General features: G+C 41.0%; 1 protein-coding gene across 5 annotated transcripts in view; it reads left to right on the top strand.

Moving 5' to 3' along the window:
* The window catches only part of TMEM131L (transmembrane 131 like), a 161,691-nt gene that overhangs the window by 68,375 nt on the left and 77,028 nt on the right, over positions 1 to 16,288 (top strand). For 4 of the 5 annotated variants that reach the window (XM_032632023.1, XM_032632026.1, XM_032632022.1 and 1 more), the window contains exons 4-7: positions 5,000 to 5,068; positions 9,277 to 9,400; positions 10,736 to 10,852; positions 11,697 to 11,807. In XM_032632023.1, the coding sequence (XP_032487914.1) occupies positions 5,000 to 5,068; positions 9,277 to 9,400; positions 10,736 to 10,852; positions 11,697 to 11,807 (421 nt within the window). The remainder of the gene's footprint in view (positions 1 to 4,999; positions 5,069 to 9,276; positions 9,401 to 10,735; positions 10,853 to 11,696; positions 11,808 to 16,288) is intronic. The other variant, XM_032632025.1, reaches the window with a different exon arrangement.

Raw genomic sequence — 16,288 nt, 5'->3', positions numbered from 1 at the left:
TCTTAGCTCCCCAACCAGGGATTGAACCTGTGCCCTCATTGGGGAGAGCGCGGAGTCCTAACCACTGGACCGCCGGGGAGTCCCTCTGCCTCCATTTTTAAGCTGTTCTTTGCGAATAGTTAATTTACCAGGAAGAATGACATTTCTAACTTAAGTAGACATGCCTGTGTATTTCATATTCTTTTCCTTTCAGTAGACTTCTGGGGAGAAGTAATTTTTAAATTAAAAGTAAAGCAGAACACAATTTGTACTACCAAAATTATGATGTAGAATTTTATAACTCGTGTAGTTACAGAACTCATTTCATAAATCATGCAGCCTGGGCCGTTCGCTCTTCAACTGAAGGCCCTAGAGCTGGTACCGATGGACCCGAGGGGTACTCAGGGCAGCGTCAGTGCCATTGGTGGGGCTGTGCAGGCCTTGCCCTGCGGTGGCCAGTCTGACTGTGGGCAAGATTCCTAAGGGCTGCTGCAGGCTGGGGCTTCTTATATCTGTACAGCGGTGGGTTCCAGTTGCATTGCATAAGGGAGAAGTACTGAATTCCTCCAAGATCCCTGGGAATAGCAGCTGAGTCCTAGAAGTCCCTCTTTCCTGCTCAGGGTCCAAGGGGATTAACAATGCAGTGGCCTTGTCAGTGGCAGTGCCTTCTCAGTCTCAGGGCTGCGCTCCCGTCTGCGCTCTCCTTCCTCCCTTCTCACACTCCCGCCCGGCTTTGTGCTCCCCACTCTGCATCTGGCTGGAGCCACCAGATGCTCAGAGGGTGTTCTCCAAAGTGACCTGTGCTCCTCAAGCTGTTAGCTTGGCCGGAGGTGCCTTGGTTCAGTTTCCATTGAGGGTTGCTGTCGGTGGAGCCCCAGCCCTCGAAGCCTTTCCTGACTCTTTCAGTAAGTTTCTCCTCCCCTGCACTTTGAACTCTCTTGATCTTTGAGTTTTGCCTGTTGGCACACAAGCCTGGCCCGGCCTCCTGGATCACGATCTTCAGGGGAGACTCTTCTGAGCCGGCCGCCTGCGCCCCGTGCAGCTGGGCCACACCGAATTCAGCCGAGGGCTGTGAGGCAGGGGCCCGAGCCCCTGGGCCCTGGTGCTCGTTCCCAAGAGGAGGAGCATTGCGTCTGAAATGATGTGTTTTGGTTGGATATCATTTGTGAATGGCAAGAACAGTTGGTTATAGTTAATTCATTTTTATATCTAAGTTACTGGATTGAATTTTTTTAAAGGGTGTGTCTGATATTCGCAGATCGATTTAATTTTCCTAGGAAGGAGGACTGGGCATCCGAGTGCTTTTCTAAGGATCTTGGCATCATCCAGCCCAGCCCCCTCGATTTGCTGAAGAGGAGACCAAGCCTTGTGTCACGTGGGAGCTCCTGGCTGGGACCTGACCCAAGGTCTTCTCATTTCTAGTGAAATTTCTTTCCTCTTACTAGCCACTTTTTCGAACTGTGTTTCTTTGTTTTATATACAGAGAAAAAAGATGGCCAAAGTTAAAAAAAAGAGAGAGAAAGAAGATTAAAAAGTCAGGTAATCTTAAGCAAAGATATTCTTTCAAAAAAGCATGTGTGGAATTCCTTGTCCACATGTCCTGAAGCTGAGGGAAGGCGCGACTCTGCAGGAGGAGGGCATCTTCAGAATAAGTGGGCATGGGACGGGGTCCATATAACAGGAGTGCCTCGCCTCAGTTTGCTGTCAATTTTATGTCTTATTTCTGTGCCTCGTTCCTGCTATAGAAGCAGAACAGGCTCGCTCTTATTTTTTCTCTTTTAATAAAGGGCTTTTCCTTATAATCATCTTGCAGATGGGGAAAGGGTGAAAGTTAGAAATACATGGCATGAATTTATAATTTAGTTTCACAAGATGCATGCCTTTATTTTATGGCAGATGTGGGGACTCCTAAGAGTACAAGAGGCCAGGTGGACTTCCACATAAAAGAATCATCTGTATTGTTAAGGGTACAGATGTGAAGAGGGTAATGCTGATTTTTGAGAGAAAAAGGAAAGGGAAGACAGTGTACCTTTTATTTCTGAAGCTCTTGAGGCTTAAGTTATTTCTTTGATGTTGTCGATTTAGAAATGAAAACTTTGGCATCTTTAAACACAGTATGATTTCCTATGATTTCCTAGCTAGCACTGATATTTGAGGATAATTGTTGATGTCCATAGTTGACTAAATTTTGGCAGTTTGCTGCTTTTTTCCCCCTTCAGTCTTTAATACTCGAGGTCATAGGTATGTGCGTGAGATCCTTCCAGGTCAGTACCTGTGTCTAAAATGGTTTTATCTCTGGGAACTAACTTTTTAACTCATATAGTGATGTTAAATCTCCTTGTACAACTTGATCTGGTTTCCAGATTGTAAAGTCACGTGAGCTGAAACTGACCAAATGAGAAAGATAAATCTGTTCTGTGACTTTTAGGAAAAATACTGACATGGTTTTATTTCTCCATTGTGAGGTCAAAAAATAGTTTCTTTGAAGTTTCTACCGTACTGCTTAAATGTCTGATTTTCACTGGGTATGAAAAACTTCCTGCTCGTGGGTTTTAGAAAACTCTGTTATGGTGTGAGACAGCCCAGGTTTATATTTCACTTGTTCTATTCAGAGATAATTACTACTACCCCATTTGGGACTTCTAAATCCTGAGGTCAGCTCTGACTCCACGCTCAGTTGGCCTCTGCATCTGTTCTCATTGCTTTTCCTGTTAGATGACAGTCATCCTCTTAGTAACACAATCTAATATTTATTGCACTTAACTATGTGCCAGGCGTGTAGCAAAGGCATTATTATTTCATTTTAACCTCATGATAACTATAAGGTGGATGCTGTTGTTATTTTCATGTTACAGATACTAAGGCTGGGACTTTTGAGAAGTTAAGTGACGGCTTTGGGTCTCAGCTCTGAAGCCCTGCCCCTGTCCTGGCAGGTGACACTGCCTTGGTTCCTTGGGTAGGTCATGTGAACTTGGATGGACTTGAACTCCATGCAGGGTTCAGGTTTGTGACCTGGATAGACAGATCTGCATTGGAATTTTGGCTGTGCCTCTTAGTGACTATGTGATCTTGGGTGAATTACTTAAATCCTCCAAAACCTCGTCTTCATTCAGAAGTTGTGTGTGAAATCTGATGATAAATCCACTTTCAGTACCCAAGGCAGGAAGAAGACTCTCATTAGTTATTTTACTTTTTACTAATACAGTAGCCTGACTTTCCTAAGATCATTCTTGGCATGTGAAGTTGCCTGTTTTCTTTTCCTTCTGGAATGCTGAGCCCTGACCATCTCTGTCTGGAGTGGGGGTGACTGCGGTGCGTCTGATGTTGGCAACTCTCTATGTCGCCTCCTGTGGCTCTTTAAAACATTTCTGGAGGCAACTGGGTGTGTGTTTGTGGCCTTTCTTTGCAAGCAAGTCATGGAGTTAGTACTGGCCTTTTGGGGCTTGAGAGAGACCAGTAAATAGCATACCTCTCACCTGCCCGAGCTGGACACGAGGGAGGAGGTTGGCAGATGGACAGTGAGGTCACCTTTATTATTAATACAGTTGATGCTGAGGTAGAATAAAGGAGATACAGATAAGAGATAACAGAGAAAGGATTCTTAGGAGAGGGGATGGAGGAAGGGAAGCTTACACAGAGGCAGAAAAGTGGAGAGAGGAAGAAGAGATTGCAACCAGGATTCTTCCTATGAGATGAGGATTTTGGAAGGGGTTCTCTGTATTGTTTGCACCTTCAAGAAAAATGGGAGGGGCTTGCTGAAGGTTATAGCGTTTCTGTGGGCCGGCAAGTTTCAAACTCAAATGTTTATTCCTGGACCAGCCTCTGGACTGTGCTTGCTGGAGGGCTACTTTGCGGGAGGAGAACATGGAAAGATTGTATTTTGGAAAACTTACTTGAGTCATTGAAAACAGTTACGCATGCTACATTTAGGAGCTTCTCCAGTTAAGTATTTTTGGAGTACATGGCTTTTAAAATGTCCTGTGACACTAAGTGAAGTAAGACAGGGAAAGACAAATATATCGTTTATATGGGGAATCTAAAAAAAAAAAAAAGGTACAAATGAACTGATTTACAAAACCAAAACAGACTCACAGACTTAGAGAATGAATTTATGGTTACCAGGGGAGAGGGATGGGGGAGGAGGGATAGATTGGGAGTTTGGGGTTGACAAGTATACACTACTATATTTAAAATAGATAACCAACAAGGACCTACTGTTTTTTTTTTTTTTTTAAAAAAAGAATTTCTTAAAAGAAATGTCGTATGACAGTTAATACTTTCTTGATACACACACGTGTATATATTTTATATTTTTACATATTTTTACATATATTTTGTATTTTAAGTCTTTAAGTATGTATATATATTGTTATAGCTTATTTTTTAATGTCTTTATATGTTTTTTAGTATTTTAATTTCTGGCTTTTGGTTCTGAAGGAAAATGAAATCATAGTAATGATTAACAACTGCTGAAAATATGACCTGCCGTATGAGATTTTATTTGATTGTTAATATTTAAAATCCAGACCTGGTGATGGTTTCAGCTTTTGGGAGCAACCCTGGCTATGCTCCTGACCCTTTCCCTGTTACAACTTGTCTAACGAATGTGGAGGCCGAAGCTCCCTCCCTCTGCAACCCCTTACCCTCAGCTCCCGCCCTTGTGTGTCTTTTCTTGATTTGGGGTTTGTGAAAATAGATATGTTTCCTGAATTCGCCTAGAAATGAAGCCTATTAAAAATTAAATCTATCTCCATTTTTTATCTGAATGCTTATAGAATCTATATATTTGGTATGAAGTTATATTAACCATAATCTAAGAGTCCCTTAAATTTTTGCAGCTGTAGAATTATATTAGGCTTCAAATAATTCAGCTTTAACATTTAAATCTAGTTCCGACTCCTTTATAAGGAAGTAAAATTATATCTTATGAGAGCTATCGGCCCAAGTATATCCTCTTAACTCAGCATTCAAATTTTAAAAGTACAACAAAAATTAATCTGTCTTGTCTTGTCTTTTTTAGCTTCTCAGACAAGCTATTTAGTGGAAAAGCTTTACATTTTCAGCCATCAGTTCTAGATTTTGGAGTTCAGTAAGTATCTTCTCTTTATAATTTTTAGTAATTTATTATTTACACTCTTTGCTTTCAGGATATCTCTTATATATGTATGATGTTAAACATATTTTAAATATATAGATAATATCAAGAGAGATTGATCCTAGAACTTGTTAAAAAGAACATTTTTGTGAAAAGGAGAGTGTAAGAGTTGTTTTAGCCCTTTCTTTAGTTTTTAATGAATGTACCGTATAATTTGATAGTAAGTGCTTGTTTTTCTGAAACAAAGCAGGTTATTTTATAACGAAAAGCTCTACATATTGATGGTTTCTGAATTTTTAAAATTAGATTCACTTATTCACTCAGTTTTTACTGCTCCTTATGCTTTGGGATTCAAAATTGTACATACATTAGTTACTATGATTGAGGCTTTGGAAACAAGTTAAGTGGGGAAGACAGTGTGGAAGCTGTAATTCCTTGTAGTACATCTTGTTGAGAACCATGAGATGAAGGGGATGTGATCTGAGTGTCGGTTGAGGGACTGATCTGGGAACTCAGAGAAATTGAGGAAGAGAATGGTGAAGCTGTGCTCAGGAGGGAACTTCAGGACTCATGTTGGTTGTAATGAAGTGTTAAGACTCCCTGGATGCAGAATTTTGCTGCACTGAGTAGATGTAATTTCACGTTAGTAGAATTTCGAGGTGGAAGTTAAAGAATGTTTCAGGATTAAAAACTCTGCTTGTTTTAGCAGCCTGGAATATCACTTCAGTTTTATGAAGAACTTTTTTCAGTTACAAGAAAAGTTTTGTGAGTGAAAAAGCCATGGTGCTAGGAGAGCATCTGGGGTGAGTTAGTGGTGGTCTCCTGGTGTGCTCTCCTTTATTCATCTGGTTTCCTTCTGATCATCAAAATATCAGAGCTGCCATGAAGAATAATGAATTTTAAATCTAAAAGCACTTTAAAATTGTTGAGCTTTTTAAGGAGAGTCTGTAAAAGGAAGAAGTGATAAAAGTGCGAAGGGAGCTTGCTGATTTTACAAGAGTCTAGGCGCCTACTTTTTTGTTTTTGAATTTTTGTATTTTTATTCTTAGGTAAAGAATGAGGTTTTATAATCAAACCTCACTGATTTCAAATTCTGAGTTCACTTTGCTTTTGTCAAAAGTATTGTAAAAAGAAATTTCAGTGCAGAACCTACTTTAAAGTGTATGTTACAGATTGGTAGATATAACAAGATGGATAGTAGTAAATACACTTAGATTAGGATAACAATTCCAGTTCATGGGAGACTGGCTGTCCGTAATATACTTACTCTTCAGTAATATAAAAATATCCTTCAGTGCACATGATTGGATGTATGTATGTATTATCTGTGTATGTTAATTAGCTCTGCATATCAATTTCTGGTTCTAATAGCTGGAAGTGTGTTGAAAAGAAATGTTTAAAGTTCTTGATTTGAAAAGGTTACTGAGTTTTAGACTTGAATCACCTTTGGATAATTCAGTTTTGTTTATGTAGTAGTTTATAGTTCTTAAAGTACAATCTTGTCTCTTGTGAGTTGAGTCTTAACTGCAATCCTGGAAGGATATTGGAGGTAGGTGTTGTCTAAGAGAGAATCATTTCCAAATATCTCTGTATTGGAGCATGTACTGCAAATGCTCATATATTTGTTGCTGAGAAGTAATGCAGTTTTCCCAAGGTCATTTTACTGGAAGTGACAGAGTAAATCTTTTGATTTCTAAGCCAGTGTGTACCATGCTATTTTTCTCATAATTGAGATCCAGGATATGGTTATGGGAATAAATTATTTTTGCTGCAGTTAAAAAAAACTCAATAATAACAAAATATAGCCTAAATCAGAACACTTTAAAAAAATTAGTCAAGTTTTACCTTGCATCTAACAAATGGTCTAATCCATAGGCATTAGATACACATTTTAACCAGAGAGTTCTCATTTCTTCACTGCCCTAGGTCAGGTTTTGCTGTTGTTTATTTTGGCGTTGACCTTGAGCAAACCTCATTCCTTCTCAGAGTTCTGGTTTCCCTCTAGGATGCAGAATCAGGATCATGTTATTCAGTTGCCCCCTGCCTACTTCTTAGGGTTTATGTTAAGGGTTAATATTCTGCTGGTCCTGAGATTAAACGTGCTAATCATTCATAAGAAATTTTAATCATTCTTTTGTAGTATTAAATTAATAGAGTATCTTCCAGTTGTCACTAGTGAAGGAAATTCTTATCCTCATAACACTTTTAAAAATAGAATTAAAAAAAAATAGGATAAAAATAGTACTGTGGTGACTAGGTTTCAGCCAGCATTCTCTGTTAGGTCTGATGAGGTTTCTGCTGGACACAGCCACTGGGCTCTGTTACATTGCAGTTTTGTGGTCTTATTTTTTAAGGTGTTTCTCGGGGAGACATTTGTATCCTTTGAAACTAAAAATCTTGCATTCCAATTATGTGAAGGAAACAAAAGCTTTGAGGATAAGTATTAATAACTGCTGATTGATTCAGATTATTCACGTAAAACCGAAAATCATGGACGTTCTTATTTATTTAATTTAATTGAGGGAAAAGGCAGATGTGAGCCTAGTACTCCTGATACAGGGCTTTCTGAGGTGCTATGATAGTATAAAAAATTTTTAGTTGTTTTATTTAAGAACACTCTAAAAAAGATCAACGTTTTAATCACTCTTATTGTATTTTATTTGTAACTGGCTGTTAAGGACTTTTAAAATACATATTGGACATACTAAGTCTCCAACTAAGACTTGTAATTAAAAGTAGAAGGAAAAGCTGAAAGAAAAATTCCAAGGATTTGATGGCACTAATACAGTCTTTTGGAAATCCTATTGTATATAAGAGAAACAGCATGCACTTAATTTTTCCTAAAGCACATGTTTTTTTTTAATATTCAACTGTGAACCCCTACTTTTTTTTTGTTTTTTTTTTTTGTTGTTTTTTGCGGTACAGCGGGCCTCCCACGGCTGCGGCCTCTCCCGTTGCGGAGCACAGGCTCCGGACGCACAGGCCCAGTGGCCACGGCCCACGGGTCCAGCCACTCCGCGGCACGCGGGACCCTCCCGGACCGGGGCACGAACCCGCGTCCTCCGCATCGGCAGGCGGACTCTCAACCACTGCGCCACCTGGGAAACCCTGAACCCCTAGTTTTTAATATAAGAGAAATTGGAACAAAATCAGAAAAACACAAACATGATGTAGATGATTTTTTTTCCTGTATTTAGAATATAGTTTCACTTCTAGGCCATACTAAAGAGAACCGTTTATTTGGGCCTCTGCCACTGAGGGTGTTAAAACTGGAAAGATGACTTAAGTGAAATTTTTGCTGGCTCTCTATTTATCACAACACGGTTTAACTGGAGTGAATTTGGTATTGGGTATTAGCAATCAGAGTAAACGATTCGAGGGAACATTGCAGGTAGCTCCAGGCAGCTGGGCTAGAAACTGGCCCCTTTCCTCTTGAAGTTCCTTTGTCAGAGCCCACCTTGTAGATGGAGAGCCCTGTGGAAAAGATTCAACATCAAGGTTTCCATTAGTTAGGGTATTTGCTGAAGAGCAGAGATTCTTAACTCTGAGGGTCATGGAAAGTTTTGAAAGTATGTGTAACACTTTTATGTGCATGTTTGTGGATGGAGGAGCCAAAGCTTTCATTAGAGTTTTCTGAAAGACTCATGTTTTAAATGGATAACAGCCAAAGCTAGAAAGTGCTGCAGAGCTTTCATTTTTCTGGGAAGAATGGTGTTTAACAATTAAGTTTTCTTTTATAAGACTTAACGCAGTCTCTTTGCCAGTTGAAATCCATTCCCCCCAAAAGTATCTTTAAGTGTATTACTCAGAAAATGAACCCTAAGAAGATTGGCTTTTTCTGTGAGTACAGTTTCTTATCTAAACATATTTCCTTTTGCATTAGAGACCCATGTCAGACAGATACCTAGTTCCCCCTAGGTGTTTTTTGGGAAGCATTCAATGGCCTCGATGGGTTGAATTCTTCTAATACAAAAATCAGTTGGGGTGCTACTGTGGGTTGGCGTGAGTGTCTTGTAAAAGAAAGGATTAAAAAATGTTTTTGACTCTTGTGGATAGAATGCTTTATTAACAATAGGATTGTTGCTTTTAACTTTGTAATGAAGTTCAACAGCTTTCTGGGTTTAGAGTGTATATATGGATGGATGGATGATTTTGTTTATAACCATACAATCCCTTGCGTGTTTTCCTTGTTCCCCTCCTAGGTTCCTGGGACACCCTGCAGCGAAGATTCTCTATGCGTATAACCCTAGCAGGGACAGCGAGGTCGTGGTGAATTCCGTGTTTACAGCTGCGGGACATTTCCATGTGCCTCCCGTTCACTGCAGGGTGAGTGTGGACGCGTCTTGGAAGCTGTGCTGTGGCGGGCTGCCAGCTTTTCTTGCTCTCTTTGCCTGTAGTTTTTTCACTTTCTGTTGCCTGTCTCCCCTTTTTCTGCTACCCAGACGCTTTCCTTCTGTGTGTTTGCTTTAGCATTTATTTTTTCAGTTGTTCAGATTCATAATTTTGGTGACTCTTGATTATCTATGTGGAAAAAAAAAGTTTAACGAATTTAAACTAGGTAGTAATGCGTGTGTATTCAATACGACTTTTTCATACTTAAAGAACCTTAATATTACTTGTCTCGTAGTGACTACCAGTGCTGAAGCATTTAGTAACTAGTACAAGTTTACAGTGGTGATCTCTTCACCTGGCGAGCGTGCTGGGATGGTTAGGACTCTTTTCTAAATACAGGCCTAAGGGGGGTGAGTGGTTCCTTGTGAAGCTAATATGCACCATAACACAGAACTCAAAACCCTGATCTTCTAATAGTTTTAATTTAATTTAATTTTTTCAAAAATTTATTTATTTTTTTGCCTGTGTCGGGTCTTCATCATGGCAAGTGGACTCTTCGTCGCGGTGCGCGGGCTCTTTGTTGCGGAGCGCGGGCTTCCCTCTGGTTGCGGTGTGTGGGCTCAGTAGTTGTGGTGCGTGGGATTAGTTGCCCCGCGGCATGTGGGATCTTAGTTCCCCGACCAGGGATTGAACCCGCGTCCCCTGCATTGGAAGGCGGATTCTTTACCACCGGACCATCAGGGAAGTCCCTAATAGTCTTAATTTTAGTAATTCAAGTTAACTTTAGTTTTTAAACTTTTAAAAGGTCTTTAACTTTTAATGAAGATCCAGATTACTGCTAGAGTTTATTTTCCTTACTATCCCCGTATTTTTTTAATACTGGGACTCAGGAAGTGGAGTAAGGGGGAGCCCAGTATTTTGATCATGACAGTCCATCCAGATAAACGCTGTCCCTGACTTTTACTCAGTAGCAACATGTCGGTACACCGGTGGTTCTCTTTACTTAAGTGGAGGTGGAAGTGTGTTAGACACAGGCCCTTGAACACATGGGGGAGGAAGAGGAGAATAAAGGAAAGGTATGAGGCACATGGCTCCACTCGGGGTGAAAGCTGTCTTGCCCTAAGTCCACGGTGTGTTCTTTGATATTTTCTCTTAGATTGTTGGATATTGATCTGTTTGGACATTCTCGGGGATTCACGATATGCATAAATCAAGGGTGCAAGAATACGCAGATATCTGTTAACAGGAATTGTCAAGAAGAAAGTCTGTGAAAGACAATTTGTCAAAGAGGGGCCATTCCAAGTGGCTAATGAGGTAGCTTTCTTTCAGGTAATTCCAGCAATGGGGAAAACGTCCTTCAGAATTATTTTCTTACCTACTGAAGAAGGAAGCATTGAAAGTTCTTTATTTATTAATACCTCCTCACATGGAGTTCTTTCTTATCATGTAAGTAGCTTTTTCTGTTGGTCATATTTGGCTGTTGACGTAATGAAGGAGTTTGGGTGTTAAAGAAAAGCCTTTTGGAAATGTTGCCACCTAGTTTATGTCATTCAAGTCTAAGGCTGCTTAGTTGATGTCCAGCTAACCAGCCCTCCTCCTTCCTCTGCCACACGGGCCAGGTGGCCATCTTTCGTGCAAAGTGCACGGCTGGAATGCACCTTGGATCTCGAAAGGGTATCAGAACAAAACAGAGAAATCTACCCGACGGTTTTCTGGTATAAAATATAATGGGGTTTCAAAACTCACGACGCTCACCTCCAGCAGTCCAGGGACAGGAAGCTTGTGAGGGCGGCCCCTGGGGGTTTTGCTTCCTCCTCTCCCGGGCTCAGGACTGTTTCTGCTCTGGGGACACGGACTGCATGCTTGGGGGCCCGTCCCCAGGGAGCTCCCTATTCTGGCAAAGCACTGGGGAGGGAGGGAGAGGAGTCTTTTTGTTGTTGGTCACAGAAATAGTCAGGAATCTTTATCTTAAGCGGTATCTGTGACATATTTCATTTAAGTGCCAAGATCTATCACTTTGGTGGCTAATTCTTACAGGATTTCATGTAACTTGTGGTCCCATATCAGAAAAGTTGTCTACTTCTGAAGGGATTTGCTGCACTGAGGAACATTCAGCTTAAGTACAGCAACTTTTGTTGCATTTTTGTTTTGGGGGGACGAAGATAAATATAATAATTGGATTAATAGTCTTGACGGCCAAGTTGACGAACACAGATTTCCTTTGGAAAGGTATTTCAGCACTACGTCAAATGTGTTTCAAAAGTAATAGAATTTTTTTTTTCCCCTGCAGGTGTCTGGCATTGGCACTCGCAGAATCTCTGCAGAAGGGTCTGTAAAACAGCTACCAAATGCTTACTTTCTGCTTCCACAGGTCCAGAGCGTTCAGCTTTCACAAACACAGGTGATTTTAGTAGGACATTTATTTTGAATGCTGATAAATACCAAACTTTGTAGCCTCTACATTTATGTGTCTTACACAGAGTACAGACAGACCTTTTTACCTAGTCAGAAGTGGGATTTTAACATGTTCCGCTTTTGGAAAAAATCCTGGTACATATGGAAATAATGTATGTATGTAAAGTGTCAGTGAAATCCGTATACTCCTTTTTAACGGCTGTATAGTTGACGGTGTTGATATTCCATAGTTTGCTTAGTCCTGTTGTTGGTCATTTGCAGTGTGTCCAGTTTTTCATTATTTTTATGATGAAAATAGGCCATGTACATATTTTACAGGTTTCTTTATTTCTCTTTTGGACTACGTGTTTCCTTGGGGTGTATTTTGTAAAGAGGATTCTGTAGTTAAAGACTACCAACCGGTTTATAGGGCTTGTTAATCTCGCCAGGGTGCTTTTCAGGGAGCCAGACCCTCCCTGGTCACTGGTAATGACATTCCTGCAAGCGTCTTTCCCTCTCCCCGCCCTCCTGCCATGAGTCCTGCCTGGGTGTGGCTCAGGGGAGAGAAATGTTTTCAATGTCTTAGTAGGTATATAATGGAACCTTAAAATTCTTTTAATGTGTATTTCATTAATCGCTTATAGGGTTGGCCGTTTTTTCCCTTCGATTATTTATATTTCCCTGCAACTGTGGATAACTGTTGAAATTCCAAAAGCACTTGACCCAACGTATTGTGAAGCTTACCACCTTACCTACCCTTTCTTTTTAATGAATAACTAAAGCCCACTGCTCGGACTTCTTCTAGGTCATGGTAACCAGGCTTTCCTTCACCATCAGTTTCACTGTGCCTCTGCTCTGGGCCAGGCATGAGTCTGGCACCTCTGTCTCCATGGAGCTCTCATTCCAGTGGAGAGAGAAGCAAAATTAATTTACCTGTAATGTAATGTCTGGGTGCTTTGCCACCCAATAGGTCATTCTTAGGGATTTAACATACTATTTCCATTTTTTTATAAAATGGAATAGCCCTTCCTCAGGATTTTAAGGAAGATTTCTTTTTATTTGCAAATTTGGATTTGGTTTAAGTTCTAAAACCAGTGGGATTGTATTGAAAGGTTTTAGGCTGGAGACTGCTGTGATCTGACCTGCATTTTGTAAGGGCTTGGAAGGCCTAGAGAAAGTTTAATTTGCATGTGCTGACAGCGAGGGCTTTTCCTGGGAGCACTTTCAGCCTTATCTTGGGGCTGTCCTTCAGCGGGGGGGGGGGGGGGGGGGGGGGGGGGGCGGGGGAGGGAGGGCAGCTGGGAATGGCCAGGTTTCTCTGGTGACTGAGAGCTTTGAGTGCCTGGTGCCATGTTAGTGGTGATAAAAGCATTGAAACCGAGGCGGGTGTTCAGATTACCTTAGTTAATGCTGTTAATTTAAGGATATGTGGAATTAAGGGCCTCAGAGGCCTTGGTGTGATGAGAGCGTGCCTGCCATCCACTCTTCCTGGCAGATCCCGTCCTTGCCGTGGTGCTCTCTGCCCTGCCCCACATCCAGGCCATCCTCATCTGGGCCACTGTAGCAGCCCCTTAACTGGTCTGCCAGCGTCTGCTTCAGCCCTTTCAAGTCCTCTTCCCCAAAATGCAAGTTGGACCTCGTCAGTCACCTGCTCTCCGTGCATTCCCGTAGGATTTAGGACTTAAACGGAACCCTTCGTGTGGCTGGAAGGCCTTGCGCGGTCTGGCGCTGTCCCTCCCCCGCCTCCCTCCCTCTGCTGCTCACACTGCCTCTTCCCCTCCTGCCCCTGGACCTCTGTGCCTGCCGTTTCCCCAGACGCCCCTCCCCCAGCTTTTCTCACAGTTAACCCTCACTTCATCCTTCCTTTCTCATCTTGAGTTCTCCAAGGATCTTGCTGTCTCTCCCATTCAGTTCCAGACCTCGGTTGGCCCGCAGTACAACTGACTTCCTTCCCCCTTAGGACTCGTATCCGGTGAAATAATCCCACGCCCACATAGTGTGTTTACTTAGCCACTCTCTCTTTCACTCGTGGAATTTAAGACCCATGAAAGTGGGGGCCACCTGACTTGGCTTTCCATATCCTCCGGGCCCAGCCCGGGGCCTGCCGTTGGAGGGGCCCATGAACTTGGGCTGAGGCGAGTTTTGGCCAGCTTCCCCTACCACGGCGGTGACTTGGCTTTTCTTGTATCTGCTTTAGCTGGTACGAAACTCTGTTTTGTTTCTTTTTTCCTTTTTTGCATTGTTATCTATATTTAGCAGCTTTATCGAGATATGATTCACATACAACAAAATTCACCCACTTAAAGTATACCCCCACTGGTTGTTAGTATACTCACAGAGCTGTGCAGCATTCACCACTCTCTCACAGTCTAATTTTAGAACATTTTCTTTGCCTTAGTCCCTGGCAACTGTTACTCTATTTTCTGTCTCTATAGATTTGTCTATTTTGGACATTGCATGTAAATGAATTGTGTGGTCTTTTGTGATTGGCTTCTTTCACTTAGCATAGTATTTTCAAGTTTCATCCATGTTATCAGTCTTTCCTGCCTTTTTATTGCCAAGTGATATATTGTATAGGCATATACCACATTTTGTTTAAACATTTATCAATTGGTTTCATTTTTTGGATTTGTTTTAGTTTTTTTGGCTATTATGAATAATGTCACTGTGAACATTCATGGACAAGTTTGTGTGGGCGTATGTCTTCTGTTCTCTTGGGTGTATATGTAAGGGTGGAATTTTGCTGGGTCATATGGTAATTCTACGTCTCACATTTTGAGGAACTGTCAAACCGTTTTCTAAAGTGTTTGTTATCATTTTACAATCTCACCAGCAATATATGAGGATTCCAGTTCTCTGCAACTTTGCCAAGGCTTGTTATTTTCTGTCTTTTTGTTGTTGTTTTGTTTTTTATAGCCATCCTAGTGGGTGTGAAGTGATACCTCATGTGGTTTTTATTTGTGTTTCCTTAATCACTAATGATGTTGAACGTCTTTTCATGTGCTTTTTGATAATTTTTATATCTTCTTTGGAGAAATGTCTATTCAGATCCTTTGCCCATTTTTTAATTGGGTTGTCTTTTTATTGTTGAGATGTAAGTGTTCTTTATATATTCTAGATAGTAGACTTTCATCAGGTACATGATTTGTATGTATTTTTCTCCCGTTCTTTAGGTTGTCTTTTTATTTTTAATTTTGATGAAGTCCAGTTCACCTATTTTTTATTTGGTCGCTTATGCTTTTAGTGTCAAATCTAACAAAGTCCAAGGTTGTAAAGATTTACTCCTGTGTTTTCTTCTGAGTTTTATAGTTCATCTCTTGTAGTGAGGTCTGTGACCCATTTTTACTTCATTTTAGTGTATAGTGTGAGCTCGGGATCCAAGTTCATTCTTTTCGTATGCATTTCCAGTAATCCCAGTACCATTTGTTGAAAAGACAGTTCTTCCCCCATTGGAGTGTCTCAGCGTTCTCCTTGACTGTCTCAGCTTCAGCTCTGTTCCCAATGGTAGATTCTCTCCATTTTCATTTATACGGGGATCTGTGAGTTTAGTCAAGTCACTGTCTAAGGCTGTCCCTGTTGAGCATAGCTCCCCGCATCAGTCAGTCAACAGTTAGTTATTAGATACCATTTCTTGAATGTTCCAGGAAGTGATAGGGCAGTGAACACAGCACAGTGTCCCTTCTCTTATGACGTGACAATGTAGAATACATTTCAGAGTTTGAAGGTAAAACTCAATTTTTTTGACCTTTTGTTGGAACCCAGTATTGAGAGGTCTAAATATCAAAAAATATTTCTTCAAAGGCAATTATTTAAATTTCTCTCATTTTTACAGTGATTCAGAAAAAGAAACTTTAAAGTCTTTTTTTCAAGGCTTACTACACCTAGAAACAAAAACAAAAACCTACAAAATTTAGACTTAAGAAATAATTATGGCATTCCTCAGAAAAAATCCTGACTATAATATTTTCTCATTTAAACTGCACACATAAAATGCATTCAAGTTGTGTTTTAAGTGGCTGTAAGGTTGCCGGCTGTCCTTTTCCAGAAAGGAGTATCTTTATTTTGATATTCTTTCTGTCCCGTGTTTTTGTCTACCTTTTGCCCGTGGTCCAGAACCCATAATCTGGGGTGGGTGCTGAGTTCAAGAGGCCTCTTCTCTCAACAGGGAAGGAGGGTGGGGGAAGGAGTGCTCATGACTGAATCTTCTCCAGAACAGAGCTGGAAAGTGCATCTGGTAGAAAGCTAAAGAGCAAGAAGGTTTAGGCAGAAATGAATATGTCCTGAGTCTTTCAGATACAGGGATTGTCACTGGCCTTTGCTCACACATACTTAAAATTGCTTCCTAAGGTAACAACTAGAAAGTTATGTAATCAGAACACTTTGGCTCACTTACCCTTGCAGCTTACCGCGTGATACCTCACACAGAGGGACTGCGGCAGCACTTGGCCTTGTCTCCTGAGCTGCTAAAAGATTCAGTTAGCTGTGACA

Source organism: Phocoena sinus, chromosome 5 (assembly GCF_008692025.1).
Source record: "Phocoena sinus isolate mPhoSin1 chromosome 5, mPhoSin1.pri, whole genome shotgun sequence".
NCBI lineage: Eukaryota > Metazoa > Chordata > Mammalia > Artiodactyla > Phocoenidae > Phocoena > Phocoena sinus.
Note: the sequence above shows the minus strand (reverse complement) of the source record. Positions and strands in the feature narration are given on the sequence as shown.